The sequence below is a fragment of the Phyllostomus hastatus genome, unplaced genomic scaffold, assembly GCF_019186645.2.
Source record: "Phyllostomus hastatus isolate PE091 unplaced genomic scaffold, TTU_PhHast_1.1 phas_contig_209, whole genome shotgun sequence".
Lineage (NCBI taxonomy): Eukaryota > Metazoa > Chordata > Mammalia > Chiroptera > Phyllostomidae > Phyllostomus > Phyllostomus hastatus.
In genome coordinates, this window is record NW_025333735.1 from 12,462,860 (window position 1) to 12,490,706 (window position 27,847).

General features: G+C 37.9%; 2 protein-coding genes across 2 annotated transcripts in view; one reads left to right on the plus strand and one right to left on the minus strand.

The window, feature by feature from the left end:
- TNNI3K (TNNI3 interacting kinase) overlaps positions 1–27,847 on the minus strand; it is a 288,749-nt gene that overhangs the window by 56,822 nt on the left and 204,080 nt on the right. Inside the window, exons 22-23 of the mRNA XM_045835309.1 lie at positions 27,280–27,389; positions 2,524–2,583 (exon numbers count right to left, since the gene is read on the minus strand). Of these exons, the coding sequence (XP_045691265.1) occupies positions 2,524–2,583; positions 27,280–27,389 (170 nt within the window). The remainder of the gene's footprint in view (positions 1–2,523; positions 2,584–27,279; positions 27,390–27,847) is intronic.
- On the plus strand, positions 8,406–22,119 carry LRRC53 (leucine rich repeat containing 53). Its single transcript, XM_045835312.1, is given in 5 exon segments — positions 8,406–8,493; positions 10,838–11,653; positions 16,607–17,122; positions 19,750–21,941; positions 21,943–22,119. Coding segments are annotated over 5 exon segments (3,789 nt in total).

Genomic DNA, 27,847 nt, shown 5'->3' on the forward strand with positions numbered 1-27,847 from the left:
ACTGCCTCCAGATCCATTTATTTATCTTAGGACAGATCTAACCATTATAAACCTCTTTCTCAAAATAAACTAAACCTATTATTGCACTTGATTTCCATCTGTTTACCCATCAAAAGCATGGTCAATCCCTTTGCCATATGATAGTTCTTCAGATATTTAAACACAGCTATTGGACTCATCCTAATTTTTTCTCTGTGACCAGCATCCCTGCTTTCTTCAATTGGTTCTCAAATATGTGATTTCCAATCTAGTCACCATTTTGATCTCTCTATTCTAAATGTAGTGTCCCAGTGTTGATTATCCCTTTAAAAGGATGTAACTGGCCCTGGCTGTTGTGGCTCAGTGGATTGAGTGCTGGACTGTGAAGCAAAGGGTCATTAGTTTGATTCCCAGTCAGGGCACATGCTTGGGTTGCAGGCCAGGTCCCCAGTAGGGGGTACGCAAGAGGCAACCACACACTGATGTTTCTCTCCCTCTTTTTCCCCTCCCTTAGCCTGTCCCTAAAAATAAATAAAATCTTTAAAACAAATAAAAGGATATAACTGGGTACTATTTTGATTGGTTATCTCAGAACAGCAAGAGATGATCACACCTTTTATTCTGTAGCAAGGGAGCTACTTCATAGTCTAACTCACAAAGAACTTCTCAGTTACATGCACGATGCTCCTAAACTACATATTCACTATGTGATACTTTTACTATTGTTTCTTTGTGTGTGATGTTACATTTATTCTCATTAGATCTGTTCTATTACTTTGCCTTCCAAGATATTGTAGACTCTTGTTTTCAACTATTTACTGTCTCTTTCAATTTCCTTATATCTGTGGGTGTGATAAGCTGTGGTTTCTTGACCTTGGTCTAAACCACTGACTAAAAAGTTTAGGAGTAGTGAGGATGAAGCCTGATGGAACTCCACAGGTCAAGCTCCTTAAAACCGATCCTGGTCCATTAATTAGTGTAACCCAGTCCAGCAAATTCTCTTTGCATATTGTCCATAGTTATTGATCTTTTCCACTAGAGGAGACTGTGCTAAGAGGCTTGGTCATTATAACAAGACAAGCTAGTTTAGCAGATCTTACCACCGTCCTTGTTTCTGAAAGCTATTCTATGATCTAACTGGATACATCCCCAGGCTTGGAGCAACCTTATGCTGTCAAACATAAAGGTTCAAAGTAAGAGAGCACTAGGAACTCAAGTCTTAAAGGCAACTCTCAACATCCAAGGGCTCTGGCAGATGGTCTTGTTCATGGAATGCCTGAAGCCCCACTAAACACACTACTTCTTTGCATGGTGTATGTTTCAGAACTGAAGAGAAGGGAAAGGAAGTTTATGTCTGAAGACTGAAGTTTCCTTCTCATAAAAGGCTTCTTTTTTAGAAGTAGATAGTAATGAGACACAGTCATCACTACAGATCACTGCAGGCTGCAGATCATTGCAGACCAGAAACCCTTTTCCAACAGACTGGGTTCCAGTGACATAGTTGAATTTTTTTTTAAAGAGAACTTTATTTGACTAGTTCCACTTTAAGATTTAGTTATATAGTCTCAGATTGATGCTGTTTCCCCACATTTTGTGCCCCTTCTCTTAATATGCACATGTATATGTCAGCCTATATGTGTGATGTTCATTCCCTTCTCCTACAGCACTCATTTGCATTTGGGAATACATTATTGTTTTTGAATTATTGCTCATGTTTTGGCTTCCTTGCCTATTTTAAAATGCTATCTCCTTACCAGGTGTATAGAAAATTGAGGCAATTATAGAGAAAATTAAAGCAAACAGCTCCTTGATATTAAGGGAAGAAAATTCCATTAACCTGATTACCAACATATATCACTTTGGGCAACATATGTGTGGTATAAAAGCAATCTTCCCAATTAATTTATGCAAAATTATAGTGATAATTTTTCCTTTTCTCATTGAGCATAAGTGAACAATGGCTTAATATTTTAGTTTACATTTCACTGTACATAGGAATGTGTATATACAAAAATTGATTTAAATAATTACCTTGTAACATATTTGTTGTATTTTCAAACTTATACAAGTCAATTTTTTAAGCTGGGTGTGCCTGTGTCCACTTGCCTGCCTGATTTTTTTTAAAGATTTTATTTATTTATTTTTAGACAAGGAAGGGAGGGAGAAAGAGAGAGAGAGAGAGAAACAGCAATGTGCAGTTGCTGGGGGTCATGGCCTGCAACCCAGACATGTACCCTGACTGGGACTCGAACCTGCGACACAGGTTCACAGCCTGCGCTCAATCCACTGAGCTACACCAGCCAGGGCCCCTGCCTGATTATTTTTGAAAGGGCCTCCAGTTCACTCTGGATTTGCCTTCATCCCCATCAATGCAGTCAATTTTGTTCCACCCTAGGAGCTTAATTAACAGGGTAGCATATGAATGGAATTCTGGACCACACTCACATTCTTTCCATAAGCACCATCTAACCTACATTCCTCAACATCCTTGGATGACAGTCTAGGCTTTTTCAGTGAACACATTTCAGAAGCGAAAGTTCTTACCTCAATGTTGCAGAGACACTCTTCTAACTTGGTAACAACTTCAGAAAATTCAGGTCTTCCCTGTAAAGAAAGAAAGGACTTATTTCCCAAAAGAATATGAGAGAGGCAATTCTCCTAGGATTTTAAAATTGGGTATTTGCATTTGTAAAGAAAGAGATTAACAATATGTATATTTTTATTTAAAATACACTTGTATTGAAGTGTTAATTGAATGTTCATTTGCTGTTCAGGGAGGGATGTTGTCTCCCTCTGATAAGAGTTTTAAGTCAGAATTTGCAACTACATTCAGATAATAAAATAGTGAAAAATCTTTAATTAGTTTTGCATATTTTTAAATGGCAGGTTTTCCTTCTTCAAAATGAAAGAATAAAGTAAATACTAAAAACTATTAACTATCTCCATGCCTTATACTGTACAATGTGTCTATAGGAAAAGAACTGCTAAAGCTAATTTTGTAATTAGCCTCACTTTTGAAAATGCTATCTCAGATGCAAATCTAGAATCAATAGACCTCATGACCACGTCCTATTTTATGGGTTTAAAATAAGCATTTTACCTTCAAAATGTGCCATTAAAGACCTTGTCTATTATAAATCCCCATGTCTGATGAGTTTGGTTAAACAAACATTATAATCTGATTATATTTCATACTTTGTTCTAGTTGTTAGGAATACAAAAATAATAATAGATCTGCGAAAAATTCTTGGAATTTTGGAAAATGTTGGTCTCTTTTGAAAAAATTATATACCTCCTTTGTCAGATCCTAAGGACAACATAACCTATCCATTCTCCTTTTATGAAACTTTCACTGCCAGGAGGTAGATAGCCCAATTTAACATTCAAGTGCAGTAACCAACTAATTTAGATTTTTAGTAGAACAATTTCTGCCTTAATATCTAACCCTCCCCTGAGGACACTGCTCCTCCCATAGTCCTCCAAGTGGAAGCTGTTTTCTGTGGCATATTCCTTATACTTCTAGGTTGGGTGGGAACATGATAGGGCAAATGGGGGTCTATGTCTTCCTTACTTTCAAATGATTTCACCTCTAAAAACCACCAGCTTTTGAGCTATTACAATGAGTTGCTCTCCCTCATTCTTTGAAGTTTTAGTGCCACTGCTCACTGTCATGCTCTCTACCATTATTCTTGGTATTTTTATTTTCCATGTAGACAATCATGACAATGGTCTGACCTCTGGATTCCTTTGTCCCTTCTTATGCAAATGATCTGATTCTCTACCTCCCCTTACTCACTTAGCCCCCTAGTCACTGCTAGACCCTGCTACTAATAATGCTTACAGCCCTTCCTTGTGCTCTGTCCTTCAATTTCCCCCAGATCAGGTGTAGGGACTCTACATCTTTTCTTTCTAACTGACTTCTTCTGGAACCCTGATGTCAGCAATCTTTAACCACACAAACCATTACCAATTAAAAACAACAACAGATAGGGAACAGTTTTTATTGTGAACATTTTCAAATATACCCCAAAATAGAAAAAAGAATAGTGTAATAACTCCCCAGGTATGTATTACTCAGTCTTCAAAACCACATTTCTGGTAATGTTGTTCTATCTATCTATCTATCTGTCTATCCATCTATCTATCAATCTACCTACCTACCTATCTACCTACCTTTTAGTTATCTGCTGTCTAATGAATGTTCCTTGTTGTTTTGTTCACCCTGCCTTCTTTTCACTGTCATTCATTCACCTCATTTTCTCCATCACTTACTTTACATGTCACTGACAACCACAATCAGTCTCTTCTACACAGCCTCAACTCTTTGTCCTATCATGCATTTTGTACAGTATTGAAAAATCCCAATGTTGATTAAATACATCCTGACTGGTCTTACTTTAACATCATGACCCTCTAATGCTGCATGGACCCCTAGTACCACCTAGGGAGCCTATTCCATATTTCTAGCTCACTCACTCTCTCACACTTCAGATGATTATTTTGTACCTTCCCCTGTTTCCCAAACCTCTACGCCCCACTACTACATCACCCACTCATCTATATATAAACTCATATAATCTGACTTCATTCCTTTGCTACAGATGAACTTTGTCTGATTCTATCCAATTCCTTCACTGTGTACTAGTCCTTATATCTGCTAATCTATGAAAGGACATTGCTCTACAATAATTCTCCCTTCTACTTCTTGCATCATTGGTGTTCCCTTTCTATTGTTTAATCCCATCAACAAACAGGCATGCCACACATTTTCCCATGTTAAAAACAAATAAATACCAATAAAATAAAACTCTTGACTCCACCTCTTCCTTAAGCTATTACTCAGTTTTTCTGTTCACCAAAATTGCTCTAAAGTCTTGATTAAATTTGCAGTTTCTTATTCTCCTCCTCCTATTTTCCTTCTATTCCAATCAGGCTTTCTTCTGTAACTCTGCTGAAACTGCTTTTGTTGAAGACACACAGACTTACCTCCTCCCTGCTAAATTCAGTGGTTAATTCTCAATGTTCATTTTACTTGGCATAATGTTAGAGACAAATCATCATTCTTTGGTTACTTTGAAACATCTTTATTTGGGCTTGAGATCATTAGTTTCTAATTATGCTTCTTCTCTCTCATGTGCTATTTCCCAGTCTCCTCTTTCAGTTTCACTTCTCTTTATTATTAAATTTTGGATTTACCAAGACTCATTTTGGGGGTCTTGTTTTCTCTTTTCAGAGTGAATTTGTTGAGGATTTAATTCAGTCTCATGGCTTTAAAAAAACAAATCCTAAACGTTTTCATCTGTCCCACTATTCACCCTTGAAATCTAAACTCACATATGCAATTTCTTGCATTTATGGTCTCTCCACTTCTGCAACTGGCAACTGCATCCTTTCCCTTGCAGGCTCCCAGAGCATGGCACAATCTCCAAATTCCCCTGTTATACTCTCACTTTTAATCTACCAGCAAATCATATTCACTCTGCCTTCAAAATGTATGCAGAATCTGAATGGACAAATAGCATATATACTGAACCAACCCTCCCCACAAAGAAATGTAAAATCTGGACAGAATGTAAAAGATAGCTACCACAAGACAGTAGAGTGAACAAACACAGGCAGATTATGGAGGAAAGTCAGTTGAAAGAAAGGAAGGGCATGGGATAAATTTCTCATCTATAGTATTATAATTATTATTATTATTATTATTATTATTATTATTATTATTATTATTACATTTATCCTGAGGGCAAACCCCATCTGCGTCTTAGGGAGAAATTAAAATTCTCATACATACCTACAGGTTTGCTTTCTTGAAGAACTGGAGGACAGAATTCATGGCAACCAGAGCGAATTAGCTATGGTTTTATAACAAATTAACACAAATGCTATGGTTTAAAACAATACCCATTTATTATCTCACAGTACAGAGTAACTGAGCTCTTTGCTGAGGGTCTGATCAGACTAAAATCAGGGTGTCATCTAGCCTGTGATTCTCCTCTGAGGCTCAGGGACCTCTTTCAAGCACGTTGGTTATTAGAATGTATTCCTTTGTGGCTTTATGACTCAGGCCCCGTTCTCTTACTAACTAGTGTTCAGGAGTGACTCTAAAGTTTCTAGAAGATACCTACAGTTCCTTGCCACATGAGCCCTAAAACATTTCATTAACAAGGTCATTAGCTTCCTCCTGACCAGAAAGGGCATGTTTTTCTAACTTTTTCTTTTGTGACTAACTGGAGAAAAATTATCTGCTTTTATAGGGCTAATCTGGTAGACCAGATATAACCAGGATAATCCTCCTTTGGCCCATATGAGGAACCATGATTATGGGAGTAATACCTCATCATCATATTCACGGGTTCTGCTCAAATTCAAGGGGGGATTATTGTTGGCATGTACACCAGAGGAGAGGAATCTTGGGTCCGTCCAAAAATGAGGGGAGATACTGGAAGAAGAGTATCTGACAGAGGGAGTTCCAGTATCTGCCTATAAACTCTGCCTAAATCTCTGGCTGACCTCTGAACTACATGGTGCAGACACTAAGCAGCCCAGAGAAGTTAAAAAGATTGAAGTTATTAAAAAAATAAAAGAAGTTAACTGAGATTAGATATTTTCTCTAATGCAAGGTATTTTTCTTACTATTTTCTTAGACTGGAGTTATCTTTTTGTTCTTTGCCTGTGGAAATCCTCTGCTCTTTCCAGGCCCAATTCATAAGACATGTCCTTCTTCAAATGTCCAAGTAACTCCACAAAATAATTTTCACCTTTACATAGATTTACTTTATTATTCCTTATGTTATAGCTAAGTATTTACATGTCTATATCACTAGCTAGAAAGTGCTTTGAGGGTAAGACATGGTTTAGTTACTCCTGCATACCTAGCATGTTCCATTGTACAGGATAGCTTAGTTGAGCTCAAATTTGCTATGTTAAATTGCATCATGGTACTAAAAAATTATTCAGAATCTGACTGTTCCTTGTCTAAACCACTGACATTTCTTGCTTGTGTTATTATAATTGACTACCTTGCTGCTTCTGTTTGTTGCCTATTAAAAGTATCTTCTCAACCCACAACTAACATCACACTCAGTGGTGAAAAGCAGAAAGCTTTTCCTCTAAGATCAGAAAAGGACAAGGATGCCCATTTTTAACACTTTTGTTCAACATATTATTGGAAGTCCTAGAAAGAGCAATTAGACAAGAAAAAGAAATAAAATGCATCCAAATTGGAAAGGAAGAAGTAAGACTATTACTATTTGTGGATGACATGATGTTATATCTAAAACACTGACAAAAGAAATTGAAGAAAACAAAAATAAATGAAAAGATATTCCATGTTCATGGATTTGAAGAATTAATAGTTTTAAAATGTCCATACTATCCAAAGCAATCTATAGGTTCAAAGGATTCTCTATCAAAATTACATTGACATTTTCATAGAAACAGAACAAATGATCCTAAAACATGTATATGAGAGGGGGAAACCCCAAAATGGTATTTATTTATAAAAATTGTGTATTTATTTTTACATGCTTAAACTTTAGTCACATTCAAAGTACTCTCTATTTGATGCAATACAGCCTATCAAAATGCTTTTTTCACTGCTCAGAACAGTTTTTAAACTCATTGATTGATGAATTTTAGTACTTCTGCCATTTTCATTTCACCTTTTCCACATCAGCAAAACATTTCAGTTTGAGGACTTTTTCATCCAAGGAAACAACAACAAAAAAATGCCACCTGGGGTGAAATCAGGTAAATAGGGAGAGTGGAGCACAGGGTCATGCCATTATTTTGACAATAACTGCCGAACACTCACTGTGATGTGGACAGGTGTACTTATACATCACCCATAATGCTTCTGTGTACTCACTTCTAAGTGTGGCATCCAAATCCATAAGTAATAGTTCAGTTGCAATTATGTGAGATTCAGTGCCTGAGATGCTAGCTTCTGAACATTAGAAAGAACTCTGGGTTGAGAGTTAAAAGACTTGAGGTTAAATATCTAATACTATGTAACTTTGGGTAGTTTATTAACCATTCTGAACTTCAGTTTTTCTCAACCTCAGATTGAGTTGCAGCGTTGAAAGAGTTATAGAAGGTATGCCTTGAAGCTCACAAAACTGTAAAGTCTTTTACAAAGTAACTTAATCTTTTAATAATCTATATTAATGAGTTTGTCCTAGATGTGAGCTCTCTGAGTTTACGGTCAAACACTTTAACACTTTGGTCTAAATTTTATACAAATTAAGGATTGTAGTCATTTATCTGGCATCTTGTGAGAACCCTAGGAGCTCATTAAAAGGCAAAAATCACCAAAATGCCTCATGAGCATTTTGTACTGAAAAGATAGATAATAAATGTCCACACTATGATGTGCATTATTCTCTACTTTACTTTCAGGTGGATGGCTCATACTCTTTGCCATCATGCTGCGGTTGGTGGCAGCTTGCCCTGCGCCATGTTCGGTGTGCACCAAAGACGTAACCCTCTGTCACCAGTTAACCTATATAGTAGGTAATAACACCAATAACTCAAAAAGCCATTTTTAGTGTGCTTACAAAATTCATTGTCATGCCTTTCATTGCACTGACTGCTTTCTGGGCTCAGCTAAAGAGGTAAACTTTTCAAGAGCAAGCCATTTTTAGTCACATCCCCAGTGACTAAGTCTGATAACATTATGTTCTTTTCCTGTTCCTGGTGGTCTCAGCCAAAACTAAAGACTTTCAGAGGTAATTGAGACATTTTGCTGTTATAGGAGAATACTACCATTTCATGCAGCTTCACTTTTTTATATAAAAGAGAGAAATAGATTACTTAAATTATATTTTTGTTCACACTTTGTACAAATTTGAACACTACCACTGGCTGGAAAATATATCAATGAATCAGAAACCTGCACTGCAGTTGTTCAGCATTAGTAAGATTAAATGATGTACCAGAAAAATAGATTATTATCAAAGTGCACCTAATTTTGAAAGTCTAGGCTTTTTTATTGATGGTAAATCAGCTGGAGAAATGCTAACAAGATACGCTGCCTGTATTCATTATATATTGCTTGCTTAAGTCAACAATTTAATAAGACACCTTATTAACAAATTTGAGGAGAATGTGATTTACATCCTGATGTCTAAGAAGAGATAAGCAAGCTATAAAATCTACCAATGAAAACTTTTCAGAATAAGGCTGAGTTGAGATGAAGAGGAAGAAGATAATTTCTTTCATTTCTAAAATCCTATGATTTTATGGGAATTAAGAGGTAGCTGTTATTGTCATCCCTGACAGAAGAGAGACAGCTACAAGCCTAGTTGGTTGTACACTACTTCCAATCAGTATTTAAAACGTTTAAACACTGCACTTCCACCCTCTCAGTTGGATTCCTAACTTCACTATATGTGTGTGTGTATGTGTGTATATATTATTTTTTGCCTGGAGATAACAGATGTCTATAAGAAACAAATGTTGCTCATTTACATTGCGGCACCTCTGTATTTTTCTTCTCATTTACAGAATGCCAAAACTGTGAAGTTAAATCTCATGAACACTAAAAGGAAATTGGTGACTTGTGAGTGGAGTGTTTGTCTAGTCCTACACAGGAAGTAACTGACAGAAACAATAGTCTGTTCCCTCAAAGTTGACAAATCCCTAGAGCACTAGGGATCCATAAAAACAAAATTCCCTCAACTCATTAAAAAAATGATGAAATAAAGTGCTGAACTGTCCAGAGTTAATAGAGTTCAAATAATCAGCAATAAGTATTTTTTAAAAAATACCATGACTTAAACTTCCTTGTGCTACAGAGATGGGAACAATTCTGAAAAAGAAGGCACTTTGAAAATCCTTTGTCTTTTACATTTTTAAAATCTCTTTGTTTCAGTGATACAGTCTGCATTTCATAAGGGAATTGTGACTTGCTTCCCTCATGGATGATTGTTCTAATATCACCTGTAGACCTCCCAGGGACAATGGACTCTTCTATCTTTATGACACTGTCATTTGCAGTCAAAACAATTTTAGCATGATAAAGATGTGTTACAATAACTCCTGATTATAATATATCTTTATTGAGTTAAAACGCTTTGATTTCTAATGACAGAGCTGTGATTGCTCTGAGGTGATTATGGCAAAGGGATTTAACAGTTGGAAGCCCTGCATGCCACCTGTCATCACATGATGGACTTCATTGGAGGAAACAGATATCAGACAGGAGGCTGAGATGGCCCGGACTATAATGAGAACCCCACTGACAGATCCTTGGGTTGTCTGCAGAGAATATAGATCCTTACTGAGTCACCAACTTTTAGCCTGGAGCTAAAAAGCAAAAGCCAGCACTTCTTCTCACTCCACACCCCAAGGCCCCCCTTCTGGGCCCAAACCCATACTTTTATGTTTGAGAGAAAAGATGACTGAGTGCACAGCATAAATATGCATTGCTAATGGGAAACTGGTTAGTGGGCTCAGACGCAGGCTGGGCTTTTGGGTGAATCTGTACTGGGCCAGCAGGGCCGGGGCAGGTCAGTACATAGCCTCACAGAGAAGCAGCCTGAAAAACCACGGTCAAAAAATACATCAGTGATGATAATCCCAAACAATGAATTAACTTTGACATGTAAAGGAACAGATGGGTTTATGTTCTCAAATAAACATGTCATAGTAACAAAGAATATAAAAATCCATCATTCTGATAAAGAGCCCGACTTCCCCTTAAACTGAGAAATCAGAGACTTGTTTTCATTTTGTTTATTGTTCTTACCCAGGTGATCAGATCTCTCCAGAGGGTATTGATTATCTCTGCTCTGCACCTCACTTCTGGACCATTTGTGTGTATCTTGCTTCTAGCCTGTGCTTTTCTTCCCCACAGCAGCCCCTGTGACCACGAGAGTTTTGATCATCACTGATGGATCCCTTTCTTCTATAGAGAGCACAAATCTGTCTCTCCTGTTTAATCTTGCCCTGCTCTCCTTGAGCAGAAATGGCATTGAGGATGTGCAGGAAGATGCCCTCCATGGCCTTTCAAAGCTGCGGACGTTGTTGCTGGAGCACAATCAGATATCCAGCTCCACACTCTCGGATCACACCTTCAGCAAGCTGTGCAGCCTGCAGGTGCTGGTGCTTAGCAATAACGCCCTCCAGACCCTGCGAGGATCCTGGTTCAAGAACAACAGGCGCCTGACCCGGCTCCAGCTGGATGGGAATCAGATCACTAATCTGACAGACAGTTCTTTCGGAGGCACAAATCTCCACAGTCTCAGGCGTCTGGATTTATCTAACAATTTTATTTCCTACATTGGGAAGGACACCTTCCGGCCCCTGCCTCAGCTACAGGAAGTGGACCTTTCCCGAAATCGGTTGGCCCAAATGCCAGATGTTTTTACTCCACTGAAGCACTTAATCCTTCTGAGCTTAGATAAGAACCAGTGGAGCTGTACTTGTGATCTCTACCCCCTTGCCCGGTTTTTAAGAAACTACATTAAGTCCTCTGCTCACAAGCTCAGAAATGCCAAAGCCCTACATTGTCAGCCACCCGCCGCTGCTGTGGCCGGTGCAAAGAGCGTGCTACGGCTGTCTGACACCAACTGCGATCCCAAGGCTTCCAACCTCACTCTGATTCTAAAGGACAGAAGTCCCCTCCTCCCAGGGCAGGATGTGGCCCTGCTCACTGTCCTGGGCTTTGCAGGTATGCCAGGAAAAAAGTGTACCCTCCTCTTCTCCCTCCTCTTGTCCATATCCTTGACATACACTAAATGATGCCTTTCCTTGGCAACTGGAAAAATGTGCCAGGGCTTGTGGAAAGGGGAATGTGTAAGTAGATGAAGGAGGATGTTAGCTATTTGGCACAGGTTGCAAGAATTTCCTGTTGCAGAAAAGCTGTCTAACATGAAGAAAATGACCTTGCACCAGAATTCAAGAGCTCTAACCCTGGTATAGCCATTACTGTGATCCTGAGTAAGTTAAATTGCTATGTAGGTTTCAGCATTCTTGTTTATAATGAAGGAATAGTGCATACAGTTTACCAATTGTCCATATGCTGAAGAGCACTGGTACATTTATTAAGATGCTGGGAGTTAGGGGTTAAAAAAGTTATGAGACATGGATTTTTTTTTCTCCAAAGCACGCACATAAGGGTGCCTCTCTGTGTTGCAGTAAGAATAAGTGATCTTTACCAAGTGCATGAGGAGGTGCTATTATGACAATCACGTGCATCCCGCTCTATGGTGGTTGTATAGCATAGTAATGAAGCACATGAGCTCTGCAGTTGAATTGCCCGGGTTGGAATCCTGGCTCTGCTCTTACTTGCTGTGTAACTTTGGGCAAGAGGTCATTTGACCTCTCTGTGCCTTGGTTTCCTCTTGTTTGGGGATTTGAATTCTATCTAACATTTCTGTTTGTCTCTTTCAAAAACTTGGCCCATTCCTTCACAGACTAAGAAGAGTATAATATTCAACCCTTTAAATTTCCTTTGGTAGTTTAAAAAAATTGAAATTATGCATCAGCTGCCATTACACCTAACTGAATGAATGGTATACACGATGCTTGGTGTCATTAGTGGAAGACCAAGTCTGCACGAGATTTCTTGTGTCATTTACCTCAATGTGTGTTTCCCCCTACGCTTGCAGTGCATGGTGAAATTCTCTGCACCTGCGGTAACCATGGTGATGAGAAGCGCATGTGTGTGCATGTGCATGTGCATGTGTGCGGGGAGAAGGGTTCCTCAAAGCTGGAAGGCCAGGGGCTCACATCCAGAAATGAAATTATATGTTTTGAATATGTACTATAAATAATCATTCCATAGCAGATTTCCAGGAAATTAATTGAACATCAGATGTCTAACTTCTAAGTTATACCTATAATCAGGAGAGATGGAGACCAGCATCAGGTCTAGGCAAAGGAAAAACCACTAGTTTTTCAAACTCATTTGAAAGTCAATTCAAATCATCTCAGAAAGATAAATCGTTTCAAAAACCGTGCAGCCATGTCAGTAATTATATGCACTAAGAAATAATTTACTGTAAAAGATGAAACAATAGAGCATAGATAGTTTTTTTAAATGTGCTTCTTTGAATACTAGTTTGAGGGGATAATTAATAGATATTGCATACAAACAAACACAGATTCACATATAAGCAATATATTGTGGGGTTCACACAGATGTGGGCTATGTTGGATTAAACAAAATGAAATGGGCTTCTTTACTACAGAATTTCTCATTGCCTTTCCTTTGCTAATGAGCATTATGAATCTAGGAGGAAGAAATAATGTAAAGCATTTCTCAAACTTATTGACCATAAACCCCCTTCATCACAGAGGATTTCACTGAATTATGTTTTGTAGGACATTGTTTTGGAAATATTATAATAGTAATTTTCAGTATCTTCTAGGTACCTTTTATAACTGTTTTCAGGAAAGATTTTGCTAAGTTAACAACTCTGTGTTAGTGTTGAGATAGAAATTCAAAAAACTCCAAAGATTTGTCAAAATGATAGGATGCTTAATATGCATGAATATGTTCTGATAATTTATAAATAAAATTATATACATGTTGGGTTATAGTGCATGAATTTATCATCATAATGTATCTTTCATTGAGAAATTGTTAAAATACTGTTTTTAAAAAAGATTCTTCTTCTAAAAAACTCTGACTTATGACATCAGTTCATTCTGTCCATTCCATTAAGATCCTGTTCCTTCTGAAGTAAAAGTGTGGTCACTTATCTCTACCTTTAGACAGGAACAAAAAAACTTGGAACTCTAATTTGGCCTCTGATTTCATTTTCTTCCTCAGCTATAGATAAACATCACGATTCAATATAATATAATAATATTCAGTTAATTTAAAACTGATAAGTGCTTATTTGGCACCAAACATTGACATCTTGACACTGATATTCTGTAACCTGATGGATAAAAATAGAAAGCTTTCATGAAGCTGGAACACGTTTCCAATACTTCAATGAGAATTTATCATTAATTTTGCTTTTTATTTTGTTTTTTTTTTCCAACGGTTTTCCTACAGAAAGATTGTCAGAACAGTTTTTAAAAATAGCAACAGTGCCCATGGCAATGAAAATTCAACCATCTTCTTAATAGCTCATTCAGTCTGCCTACAAGCTTCATTTGCTGCTTTTGCTCTCTGCACAAACAAAAAACGACCACACCTGACTGGTGATATGGTACAGGCGTAGCTCTAATGTCCACGATGCTCCCCTTGCCGATCAGACACAATTAGTGGGGAAACTTTATTTTACAGTGGGATCATGCCTACTCCAATTTCAATGGCCGCTGCATGTATTTAAGAAAATTTAGGCCTTTCTTTCCTTTGTTGTTTGGTTTAGTACCTGCACTGGCCATACAAAGAATTTTCTTTCTGATTTGCTTTTGGGAATTTTTTTTACCGAAAAGCTGAGTGTTGTAGGTACTAATAGGGCGATACAAAACCCAAACAGCAGCAGCAGCAGTCGTCAGCATAAACCCCAACGGCCATTCCTTGAGCCTTACTATATCAACATGCTATATTAAACATGTCACATATATTATGTCATTTAATCCCTGGGTGGTGTTAATTATCCCCTTTTGGCAGAGGAGGAAAATAAGACTCAGAGAGGTTAGAAAATTTGCCCAAGAAAGTTGTTAGAATAAAGCTTTGAATCCTGAGTTTTCTTATGCCATATAAGGGAGATATTGTTTCCAAAAATTTATTATTTTCATACATTTTAAACACTTAAAATCCAAAGCCATCACTTGAAATAAATCAAACTCTAGGACCTGGCGATAAAAATATTCTGATGTAACTTTTGGTACTGCTTTTAAAAAACGTTGTGTCTTTAACAGAAATTGAATTATTTCAATATGTTACAGCACTCTCCAAGATTTATTGTTGTCAAATAAATTAAAGGGAATTTACGAGACCTCAAGATTTAGTAAACTATACAAAGTTTGGAGGATTTTACCAGAAACTGTCATTATTTTTGTTTAATCTGTATTTTTAACATAAAAAATGAAACAACCATGGCTGAAACCTTCATTTTTCTTTCAAGTTCAAAATATATCATCACGTTTTCATTAAAGTTGTCTGCAGTGGAGAGAGAACCAGGCATGATGCAGTCAACCAATGAACCTAGAGTGTTGACATCACCTCATCCATGTCTGACATCACTCATACTGAATTCTCTCGGGGAACTGTCCTGTCCAAGCTTCTGCGAAGTTTGTAGGCAGAGCTGGGCTTAGAACACATTGTTCCTACATTCATCAATACTGACACCATGTCTTCCCATCACCATTTTGGGGATTTGTAAAATTAGACCACTCAGCATTTTTCATGATTAGAATTCATATACAGAATTCCTTATGTTTATTTAATACTTAATAAACATTTCTGGAGTGCCTCTTCTGTGCCTGAGTTATGAGCACAAGAGATACGTTTTTGAACAAAATTGAAAATCGCCATTTTCTCATAGTGCTTAATTCTAGCAGGGAAGGACAGACAGTGAACAAGAAAATTAGTAAGTGAAAAGAATAATTTTATACTGTTTTAGATGCTAAGGTAAAAAAGGGAAGCACTGTGACATTGACAGAGTTGAGGTGTAACTCAGAGACCGGTTTAAACATCTAGGTGGTTGATGATGTCATTTATTGAGATGGGAAACAGCAAAGAAGAAATGGGTTGGACTCCGCACTTGGGTTTGAGAAACACTGCCTTTGCCGTTTTATTCAGAGGGTAAGCTCTACCTTCATAGAACAGGAAATGACAGTACCACACATTCCAAACTTAGATGTTAATCATATGGTTGAGGAAGTTCATAGAAGGGAAAGATCTTTTCAAGATTAAGAAAAAAAACAGAAGAGTTATCAATAAATTTGGAGGAATTGATTTAGATTTTAGAGGGTAAATAAAATTCAAATTAGCAGAGATAGGAGGAGGCATTACAAGCATCACTAAGAGCATGCACAAAGGCTTAGAAGTGCATTTTTAGACTAATAAATCGAAGAGTCTGAAGCATAGTGTTTGAATCTGAAAAATAATGAAACACAAGGCTAAAAGAGAGGTCATAGCCAGATTGCACCAAGTCTTGGATGTCGAGGAGTTTGGCCTTTATAATGGGAAGCCAAGGAGGTATGCTGAGCTTGGGGTGAATCTTTAGGGGGACTCAATATAGAACAATACTATGTAGAATCAATTTCTCTTTTTGAGGGGGAGATGTGGTATATGATAAGTTCAGATATATACTAACTGTGGACTATTTTGGGGATTGACTATGGTATTAAGAAATAGGAAATTTGGAATTAAGCTGGTTTCCCATAGGCAGGAAGAAAATTCTAATGCATGAATTATTTTATCTTGAGTGAATTTTGGTCCATGAAAAAAAAAACTTTTTTCCACTAAAGACTATTCCAGATAGTATTGTTTCTTGTCATTTTTAATAGACACACACAAAAGGTTCAAATTAGAACACAGAATGTGTCAATAATATGGCCTCTCTCTGAACTGCTATTTTTCCACATGGTGATAGACCTCCCACCCATCCCGATGCCCTTTAAGCCATTAACCTTGATATTTGTGGATTTCACATTTGGTGACTTATATGTTTCTTCCTATGATGTAATCTTTTAATGGTCTTTCTGTTTGTCACAGGAGCTGTTGTTCTCACTTGCCTAGGTTTAGTTGTATTTAACTGGAAACTTCAACAAGGCAAAGCAAATGAACACACATCAGGAAAGCTTTGTTGCAGAACCTGTGGTGAATCCCTGTGTGCTCATGAGACAAGATATCACCACACTAAGGGATACTGTAACTGCCGCTTAACCCAGGAAAATGAGATAAAGGTCCAGTCCATTGTGGGGTCCAGAAAGGAAATGGCATTTTTACAGGAAAGCAGCCACCAAGCAGCACTGACCTCTGAATCCACAGCCATTGAAAGGTTACACAGAAACCTGAAAGGAAAGGACCATGAGGCAGATGGCACTTATATCTGCCTTGGTGGCAGATTGCTGCAGTCGGGTTGTTCAGCCCCTCCTGGGAATATGGCAGCTTTTAATGAAGCGGGCTTACTCACAAGATACTATCCAAAGATAGTTGAAAATCTAAGGAATCTTGAGCCTGGGGAAGTCCAACCTCAAACTCTGCCACAGCATGTAACAAGAACACTAGGTGAGTGGTCTTGTTTTAGAAAATCTCACTGTGTTTAAATTCCTCTGAAGGAGGTAGCCTCTTTCAATTTCTTCAACAAAAGAATAAAAATCATTATAGCATCAGTCTATTCCTTTTCTAAAAACATTGTGAGTGTGCATGCATGTATTTTGGAGTCAAGGTATAGATGGAGATTCCCCACCTTCAGGAGCTGAGAGTACATCCTGTTGTAAAGTGAATTTTGTGATCCAACACCTAACAATGTTAAAAAAATAGAAGAACCTTTTAAATAGCAATAGTGCTGTTAAGATTTATGGGAGCCTGAGTATCGGCTTCCATTCTAACATCCTTCTAGCTCTAATGCCAATTCTGCAGTAAGCAACCTTCCCAGAGCATGACATGTTAGAAGAATGGGCCTTCTAATGCTAGTGATTCATTTCAGGAATGATGTCAAGACACATACTTTGCTTGCTGAGCTGTCAGGGATGATAACTTCCCAGTCCAGGGAAAGTCAGGACTTAATTCATTGTCCCATGTCGGGAGCCAAGCGAATCTGGCCGTGACATCTACCCACTGTACATGGGCGATGTCAATATTTAGGTGGAGGCAATGAATTAAATGTCTTCCTTTTTCTTCCTGAATAGTAAGGCGATGCTTTCAGGCTTAGCAGTGAAAACTTTGACAGCTGCTCTGTAAAGAGGTTCCTGTCATTTATTTGAATTGGATTACAACAAGCAGAGCTTTCTTTCAGAATGTGAATGACAGAGGTACTGCACCAAGGCATGCTTACCATGGGGATCCAGCCCTAAGGATGAATTTGGGGGCCATTGGAAAAGAATAAAACTGTATGTTATTTCACATGCAGCATAAGGCAGGATGTGAATTTATTCCATTGCCTTCCCAGCCTCTAGTTTTTACCAGTTTCTGGGGATTGCTAATTTGACTCAAAAGAGGAATGACCAAGGAAATAAACATCAGCCATAAAAAAACAGATTAGATTGATTTAGTTTACAAAAAAAATTAGTTCCTAGCCTTTCAACACAAACATGCTTCATTTTAGCTTTGCCCAGCACCTTAACTTCTCCATGGGAAAATCCCACATTGAAGGGAATATGATCTCTTGACCATTTAAAACCCAGTCCCTTGTCTCATACAGAGAACACTGGTTGGTCAAATGGATAGACTTTTAAGAAACATTTGAAATCCTGCTACATGCCAGGCATCGTACTATAGCTGGAGAGGACAGGTATTTGAGGAGAAATCAACCAAGGCCACATCCACTCCCGAACCACCATCAATAAGGGGCACTCTCACTCTAGCGAGGCCTTTCGACTGGAAGCACAGAGTCGGTGTTTCAGGGGCAGAGGAGACTTTAGCCATGATCTCATCATATAGTTCTTCATATTTATCTCTGAGGCACAGAACTCTGTTAGAGTCTGATAAAGGCTACATATTCTTTCCCCAGAATAATTTTATACCCACATAAATTTGATACCCACATAAAGTTATATCCACATAAAGTTTCCATCTAGTCTAATCTTCTGATATCCAGAGAGTAAGTGGCTTCTCCAAGGTCACCCAGAAAGTCGAAGGCAGGTCTTAGATAATATTAGATGCCATTCTGAGGCTTAGTTTACCTCTTCCTTTCTATCATTGAGCAAAAATAATTCTTTTTTTTTTCTGGGTAAAACAAACAAATCCACAATATTGAGAAAGCTTACTAATAAGATGCAATTTTAAACATAATACGCACTGTGGTTAAGAAGATAGGATTTAATGTCAGACAGACTGGGGTCAAGTTCTGCCCATGTCAATTAGCAGGCATGACTGGGGGGAAACATTCATCCTCTCTAAGCTTTTTTTTAAAATTTGTAAAAGTGATAGAATAATAGGGCTTGTCCAATAGATCAGGATTCTTGTGGTTATTAAATGAGATGATGAATGTACAATATTTAGCACAATGCCTGGCTCTTAGTTTATGCTTTTGTCACTAAAATATTTTAACATGTATCATTAACTTGCACCATTTAAAAATTCCGGACAGAGATTTCTGTAACTCAGAACAGGTCATATACTAAAATACTTATTCATTTGACAACTGTTTAGTGAATGCTGTGATCAGTGTTGGGACATAAAACAGGTATGATCTCTGCTTTTATGGGTCCAAGATTATTATGTGCATTTTTCTTTTATTGTTGAAACTTGAACACTATTTGATATTTTATTATATCCTTTCTAGTATTCAGTTCCAAGTGAGAAATGAATGCAGAAAAAAAATCACTGGTTATATGAAAAACCAGTGATGAAACCAGTGGGATGAAAAAGATTTAAGTGTTATTCATATTTAAAGCTACTTAATCAACAAACAACTATTCGAAAGACAAACAACTCTGAACATTTTTATTTCCAATTCCACAACTTTAAGTTAGCATCCCAACTGATTAAAATGTGGCCCCAGAGAGTGTCATTGCAAACACAACAAATTGCCAAATGTCCTTTGTGGGTTTGATGAAAAATTAGAAAATATTCAAGAATTGCTATAATTAGAAGAATCATTTTTACCCCTTTGGTAAGGTTTCTAAGCATCTGTTTGGTTGGGGGAATAAAACTCTGCTCAGTGTTAAATTTCTGCATTTATTGTTCCACAGATATCAGCAGTGACACATTTAGTAGAAGATACGCAACAGGAGCTTCAGCTTTGGCAAGAGAAAGTCTTGAAAAGCATTTAACAAATGAATCATGGCAGCTTCCAATAGAAAAAGAAGACAATGGCTTACAACCTCACAGGCAGCAGCATTTTATTACCAGCTCATCATCCAAGCCTTATGAGCCTGAAGAACACTATGTACAAAAGACCTTACAAAAATATGAATCAAAATACTATGATCCTTGTGAACTGTTAAAACAGAGCAGGCCCCGGGATTTCCAGCCAAAAAAATCTCTTATCTGTAAGTATGTGCCCTATGACCAATTTAAAGATTATGTGAAAGAAAAGAAGCCACATAGTCGAGAACATTCAAAGTCTAAGAACGAGCAAATCCAAATTTATAGTGCAATAGAAAAATTCCTTACGAGTGAGGGCAATACGGAGATATCGGGGTTATCAACAAATATCAAGAAAACATATTCCCCTAGGAGTGTTAGCTTCCATGATCCTGGTTTAGTTGAAAAAAATAGGCTGGAGATGTCACCCAAAACATCAACCCATTCAAAACAGCAAAAAACTCAAAGTGAGCGTCTGACCACCTTGAATCTCAAAAAAGGTAGCAGTGCGCAAGATAGAAGCAAAGGAGGAAAATGGCTTACTGGTACACAGATTCTGAAAGAAAAAGGGATCAATCAATCTGATCTCAGAGGGAAAATCAGAAAGCAAAATTTAAAGATAAAATTAAATTTACACCCTTTTAGAAAAGCCAGAGTCCACCCAGAAAAATCCTTACCAGAACTCCCTTCAAAATGCGAGCAAGTATTGTTACCTCCTAATAAATTATCCAGAGCTTCTAAGAAAGAAGCCAAAATAAACCTTCTGTCATCTGTAGTTTTTCCCCACCAGCCAGAGAGTAACAACTATGCTGCACTCACTTCAAAGAGATTGCCTCTCAAACATGCCTCAAATGAGACCCCATATTACAAAAAACACACTAAAAAAGCTCCTCTGCTCACAGCTAACAATGTACCTGTAGTCAACCATAGCTCCCTGGAAGGCAATCGTCACCCTCCTGGCCTCATTTCTGATGGAAGCCAAGCAACACTGCCTGGCCTCATAGCCCCTGCAGCTGAACACAGGCACTCACACCCTCCATTCTCGACTGAACAAATGGAAGGTGCAACTCACCTGGCCTTGGTAGGTTCCAGTTCTTCACCAGGTTCTCAGAAAAATACAGGCAGTGATGTTTTAGCATCCTGCCATTCCAGGAGGACTACTGACCAAGAGGCAACACAACTCACTGAGCACACCGAGCAGGACAAATCAGAGACCAGTGTGCTAACCCAGTTTTCTTTGTCCTTGGAAAATCCAACCCAACCTGTCGGCGACCACAAGACTGACACCTACAAGGAACATACTGTAGATCAAAATCAAACGTTGCGGCATGAAGTGCAACATTCAAGTCATGAAGAACTTGGAAATGAAGAAAAAATATTAGTGAAAGAATGCAAAATATCACATCAGATTACAGAAAATTGTTTTATGGACGAGGGAACAGATGTAGGGAAAAAACTTCCTAAGACAGAAACATGTGATTTCTCTCTCATTCCCCAAACACAATCCAAGGGCAACCTAACATTTACGAAGGTGAATTCTATTGCATCCCAAAATAGGATGGAACTTCCCAAGGATATCAGTACTTCCCTTAGTACTCAAGCCATCTCACATCTAACCAATAGTAGCGAAAAAGAAACTGATGGCACGAATGCATTGCCTAGAGATGAAGGCACCCAAGCACTAGAGATAAAAATAGTAGGAAAAGAAGAGGAAAAAATGCCTGATAAGAGCAAGGCAAATGCTAGCATGTTAATGCAGACCGGACAGATGACCTTAAAAGGCACGACAAAAGGAAAGCAGCAAACTTGGGAAAATGGAAAAAGTAAAAATCTCATGTTACACGGTTCAAGTACTGTTGAGGCTACAATTACAGCTGAGGATTTGAGTGTTATAAGTTGTCAGGAAACTGAAAATAGACAACCTTCTAGTGAAATAGATCTTCAAATAAATAGTAATATGCATGATTTGAGAGAGGCTCTAAATACTCAACCAGATCAAGATAGCAGTGCACATAAAGAAGGCGCAATGGCATCGGAGACACTTGAAGCACTCCCCCCACTACCAGAGGTAAAAGGCATTTAGTTTTGAGGCAGAAAAGGAGGTGCCTCTAATTCCTAGAAGAATAAATGAAGCTGAAAACTCTGCTCTAAAGCATACACTGCATCCACCATTGGCTGAATATGCTAATACATCACCTTTGGAGGCAGAACAAAGTGAACAAAATAACTCAAATAATAATCATTTTCTACTTTAGCTTTCTTCAAAAGAACACACAAACCCCCTTAGCTTTTGCATGCATTTCAAATGCATTATTTGGGAGAAAAAATCCATAGCAACTCTTTGTTATCAGTGAAATAAAAGTACACGTTTGAATATAAAGCAAAAATCAAAGATGGAGTCACAAGATATCTTTGACACAAATGAGTTTTCTTCCCTAAGGAATGGGGAAATGGGAAAGAAAAATTTTGCCTAGTCCTGGAAAAGAGTCAATTTAAAAGAAAAGCTTTAAGTAAATGAAAGATTGAAGAAGAAAAAAGTACTCGAGCAGATTTACACTTGATGTTTATTTTATGGAAATTACTATACACATCTCAATTAGTGGTATTACAATATTGCTTTCCACACAGATGATTATATATTCATATTTGCGCCTGATCTGCTTTCCTAATTATGGTATATAAATAAAAATTGAGCTTTGCTTGTTAACTGTAGTCTAGCGATATGCATATTGGTATATTTCAACAATTTGAGAATGTTTGGTTGACAATTATGCTTGGTCTTAAGTAGAAGTCTTTTAAACCTGTTAATTTTCTAAGAGGAAAAAAATGGAGGATTTCTGTAAAGCCTGTAAAATCCTATAAATCCACTAGGTGGAGATCTCAGCTTCGATCATTTTAGAACAAATGGATCTTCAAGATCAACACAATGGATCCTGAACAAAAGGAATTTTAAGGAGCTTTATTGCTTTATTGCCAATTTTTATTAACTTCAGATTCTGAAAACTAAATAATGCATTAACATGTAAGATTTCAAGGTTTGATCTCTTGAGCATGCCACTATTTTTTGGTGTTAGCATTCCTTCCTGTGCACAGAAATTAAATGTGCTTGTAAGCATCAGATGTACAAGTAATTGTAGAATAAACATCTCTCATTCAATGCCATACTTATCTGCCAGACAGTATACACAAACAATTTTGTTAATATGTCAGTAAACTGTGGAAACATACCTTCACATTTTCTAGTGGGGGGAAAAGAAGGTTGCAAAGATGACTAACTTCCTTTCACCTCTCTCTATATCTGCCCAGGTATCTGTATCTATATATCTACATTTAGCAATATTATAAAGCTTAGAAGACTATTAGAACAATAAATAATGCTTACATGCCCCACTTATCTTCTTTCTTATTCAAAATGGCCAGCAACCGACAATTTTCTTGTTTTGAAAGTTTCTAACCTTATTACCTCTCTTCTTTCTCTTTGCTGCCAGGATTCAAAATTTTCTTAGTTATAATTTCAACTCCTCTCCCCTCTATTTTTGTGCAGACTCTCTCTTGAGCTTAAATCCCATACCATCTGTCTGCCTCCCTGTTCCCACTTCCTTTGTTAAGCACCTTTAAGGTGAGAAGAGCCTCTATAATGACTCACACAATAACTTGATTCTAATTGACAGCTCCCTCAGTTCTATAGACCAGGTTACTCTTTTCTCGTTACCTCTCTTTTTCTTTCCTGTTCTTATTCTTTAAGAACCTTCACCTTAATGCAGAGCCCTTCGTTTTGTTCTCCTCTCACTGCCAACAACGTCCCCGATATCTACCGGCCTAATGAGTGCTCCGGTCACTGGCCGCCTCTCAGGAGTCAGGGATGACAGTGCTCCAGGACTCTTTTCTCTCTTCCATTTCCTAAATCCAGTCTTCCTCCACCTTATGATGTTCTGTTTCCTTTGAAGTAGTTCCCAGGTTTACCCCAGTTCTGAATCCCCATGGTAACCATTGTAGCCTTTGTGTTGTAATCAACTGGATTACTAACAGCCCAGCTGGATGCTCTGTCTTCAGTGCCTTTTGCTTCCATTCAGCCCACTAGTTCTGTGTGTTTATCTGGCACAAATTTCCTGGGGTGCTTGTTCAAATGAAAAGTTCCTGTTCCATCCCAGAGATTTTGATGTAGTAGATTTAGAACACAGGCCCCCAAATCTTGTTTTTAACAAATATTCCAGGGTCATCTGGAGCATGTATATGCAGCCCACACATTAAGAAACAATGCTTAGCTATTCCAATGCATACCAGGAGAAAATTCAGTGCCTGCCTCCCCGTGGAACTACATATACTTGTTCAAGTGAATAAATCCTTCACACCAAACTCAGATGAATTTTCTTAAAAAGTTACTTTTATCATATTTCTTCACTTGTTTAGAGACATAAAAAAATTGCCCATAATTTCATGTCCAAATTTCCTATTCTGGTTTCCAAGGCTTTCCAAAATCTGATCCCATTGAACTATGAGGACTTTCTCCCACCTCTTCCTGCTTTTCAATATGCATTTTCCATCTCCAATAGGCCGGTATTCTCATTGTCTTCTTTTACCTTTATGAGTTTTGATTAAGTTTTATCTTTATGGGTCTTGACTAAGATGACACACACAGGAAACAGTAGTGTGCTTCAAATTCAACAAGTGAGGCAAAAACAGACATAAAAGAAAAAACGAGTAGTGAAATTGATAATCTGAAAAATAATGACCAGGACAACATGTTAGTGTCTTAGATCTAAATAATTCAAATGATGCCTGGTATAAAGATTTAATCCCTCAGTGGCTACAGTGTTTCAATAACTAAATCTTTCCCTTGTGTATTCTCACAACAAATGTGCATATGTTCTCTTTTTGGAGATTTTCCCTCTCTCACCAACCACCTTCCTTCAGCAAACTCCTGTTTGTGCTCACGGTCTCAGTTCAGGTGTCATCTCGTCCAGGAAGCCTTACCTGACCCACGTGAGCTCTGTGTCCCCCACTTGCAAGTATTCTTTAGTATGCATTTTCATCTAATTTGGTTTTTCTCCAATTTAGCTTGTAGTTATAAAACCATTGATGTGTTTTTCCAGTTAATCTCCATTTGTTTGACACTAGAACTTAAGTTCCACTGAGAGACTATGTCCAAGGAACCCCAGCACCTATTCCTGGGCTGTATGTAGTATTTCCTATTGAAGGAAATAATGAAAACCAGCCCATTATTCCCTTTTTCCTCATCAGTCAGCCTACTGATATGGTAAAGACCTTACTGGGTCAGGTAGTGATGACCGAGGCATGTCACATAAAGAAGCAGCTCATTTTCATTATGCAGAGATGGATACCACAACCAAGCCAGGGTCCACCTGACTGACAAGGCCAGATGTTGCTAACCACAGACTTTGCTTTCCTACCCTGCTGTCTCCCCATTCTCTTCCCTGAACCTCATCCCTGGAGCCAGACCTATGCTGAGAGTCTTCACCGCTGAGCAATAAAAGCTTTCCACCAAGTACTTGATTTTGGCCCCTTAGTAAAAAATATATATAAAATATTAAATATTAATGTGTACTATATTAAAATATAGTATTAAAATGTATATTTTAATATACCCTCTTTTGGCCCTATTCTGGTTCTCTTTGTCATTTCCCTATCTGTTACTTACGGCATCCATTCTAGCCTCCAAAATACTTTTAGAAGCTTCCAATGACTTGCTTTTTTATCACCAAATTAAAACTTCCTTATGTCCTTTATCTATAATCATGAAAAGTCAGTTCACAAAAGCAAAAGGGATTCCCTGGATTGTCATTTTATGCTATTCCTTGGAACAGCTCACATCCCACTGAGAGAAGGAAATTCTGGATTAGGTACTTGGCACTCTTATTCCTGCAAAACACATCTGAGGTTCATCAGAAAGACAAGGAAAGCTTATCCTGAACTTCTTTCGTCATGTAATTTTTAAAACAAGTTTTTCTGGGCAACAAAATCCAGATAAGATGATTGGAGACACTGATAAGCAGTATTGATATTTATTCCTTTACTCAATAAATATTTTGGAGCGTTGACTAGGTATAAAATAAAATGAACAAATAAAAAGTCCCAGTTTTTATACAGCTAACATTCTGATAGTGAGAGAGATTCTACACAAAACTATGTAATCTCAGATTAAGTGGGCAGGAGTAGAGGTTATTTCTTTTGAGATATTCAATCCATGTCCCATCATAATCTTCCCTTTTCTTCATAAGAGTTTCCTGTACACTTGTGGGATTGGGTATTGACTTGGTCTGGGTTTTGCTTTCGAAAATAGGTAAACTGCTTTCTCCTTCCAAACGTCTGGGCCATGGCTTATTCTATTTCTCCTTTGGTGAGATGCTTTCTGAGATAACAATAGCCTCCCTGTATCTGCTCCTTTCTTCGTCAAAGAGAGATAAAGTGCCTGGGAAGGATCAGAAACAAGGACCTATAAAAAGAGAACAGCAATAACCAGGATGGTTTGGGTGAATAAGGGCTATTAGGCCTTTTTTGTACAAGTATCTCCAGTGTGAAGAATGTGAACTAAGTCCCTCTGCTCAGAGCAAAAGAATCAATGTGGACTGACGTCAAGACACAAGGATTTCAATAGACGGCAAAACATAGTGGCAGGGGGACTCTTAGACACTGTGCTAAACTGTGCTCCCAGGAAAGAAGTTGTGGAATCTCCTCCTTTGTCAGTCATTGAAGACAAAGTAGACATCAGACTGGTACAAATAAGAAGAATCCTTTTCTGTACACAGATGGTCTGGGATTTCATCCTGGGATTATGTGACTATTTCCTTTTACTCTCTTAGACGTATGATCATATTTTAAAATGTCCTTTCCCACTGTTTACATACTATACTTTACTTATTGCTTCCATAATATCAACCCCTTCATTTGGGCTCTAAATCTATGCTCTTCACCACTTTGTCACAGCCACTCAGAGTTAGAGACGGACTAGAATCAGGTCTCCGGCCTCCTGCTGGAGCCAGTGCTACTGAAGACCACCTGTCACGGGGCCTTTGCCTGAAGGCCTGCCTCATGGTGAAAAGCCCTCACAAACCCATCATCTTGGGCCAAATTTCTTTCTTTAGAAAATGACTAAATATGGCTGAAGCATAGTTAATAAAATTGCAGCTGAGAGGAGAGTGTGAGTCATCTGTCATACCCTGGTTTTTCTTTTACTAATCAGTTGTGAGAAACATTTCAAAATCAGAGAGCAGCAGCAAAGAAATATGAGATACTCAGACTTCTTGAGGCAATTAGAAATGAAAGAGCAGAAGGCAAATCAGTCTTCCCGCCTTGACAGTCTTAATATACACACTAAAAGAAGACTCTGGTGTGACATTATTTGTGACAGATTTTGACCATAACACATTTTCTAAGAGGAAATAAAAATGACTCACTTCAGGACATGCATTCCACCCTCGCATCAGCAGAGATGATATGGGCTTCGGAATAGAATAGCCAATGGGCGGTCTGATGTGATGGTAAGCCATGTCAGCTGCGGCAGCCGCTGCAAACCAAATGGTCATGTCATTCTGCAATTCACATATTCATTTTAAGAAACACATGAACAGACCACAATCATCAAAAATCAATCTGGACATCATCAGGAGAGATTCAAAAAGAACTCTGTGCTTTTTTGAAAAAATTAAGCCAAACATTGCATAATTTGACACTGTAAGTTTATCTTTATAAATTCATTCCTTTTGTTGTTCATTCAACAAGGACTATGTACAGGAACAAAGAAACATACAAAGGAGCATGAAAATAAGCAAGTTATTTAGGGTATGTGGCTGAAGTAGAGGATAGGCACATGATGCTATAGAAAGTAAAGACAGAGAGACAATTTGGACCAGACTGTACAATGCCGTAACTCAGGCTAACGAGCTTACACGATACATAGTTAAGACACAGTGTGCCACTGAACTTTGTACTTCCAGTAACTGGGCAATGCAGATTATTTTTAAG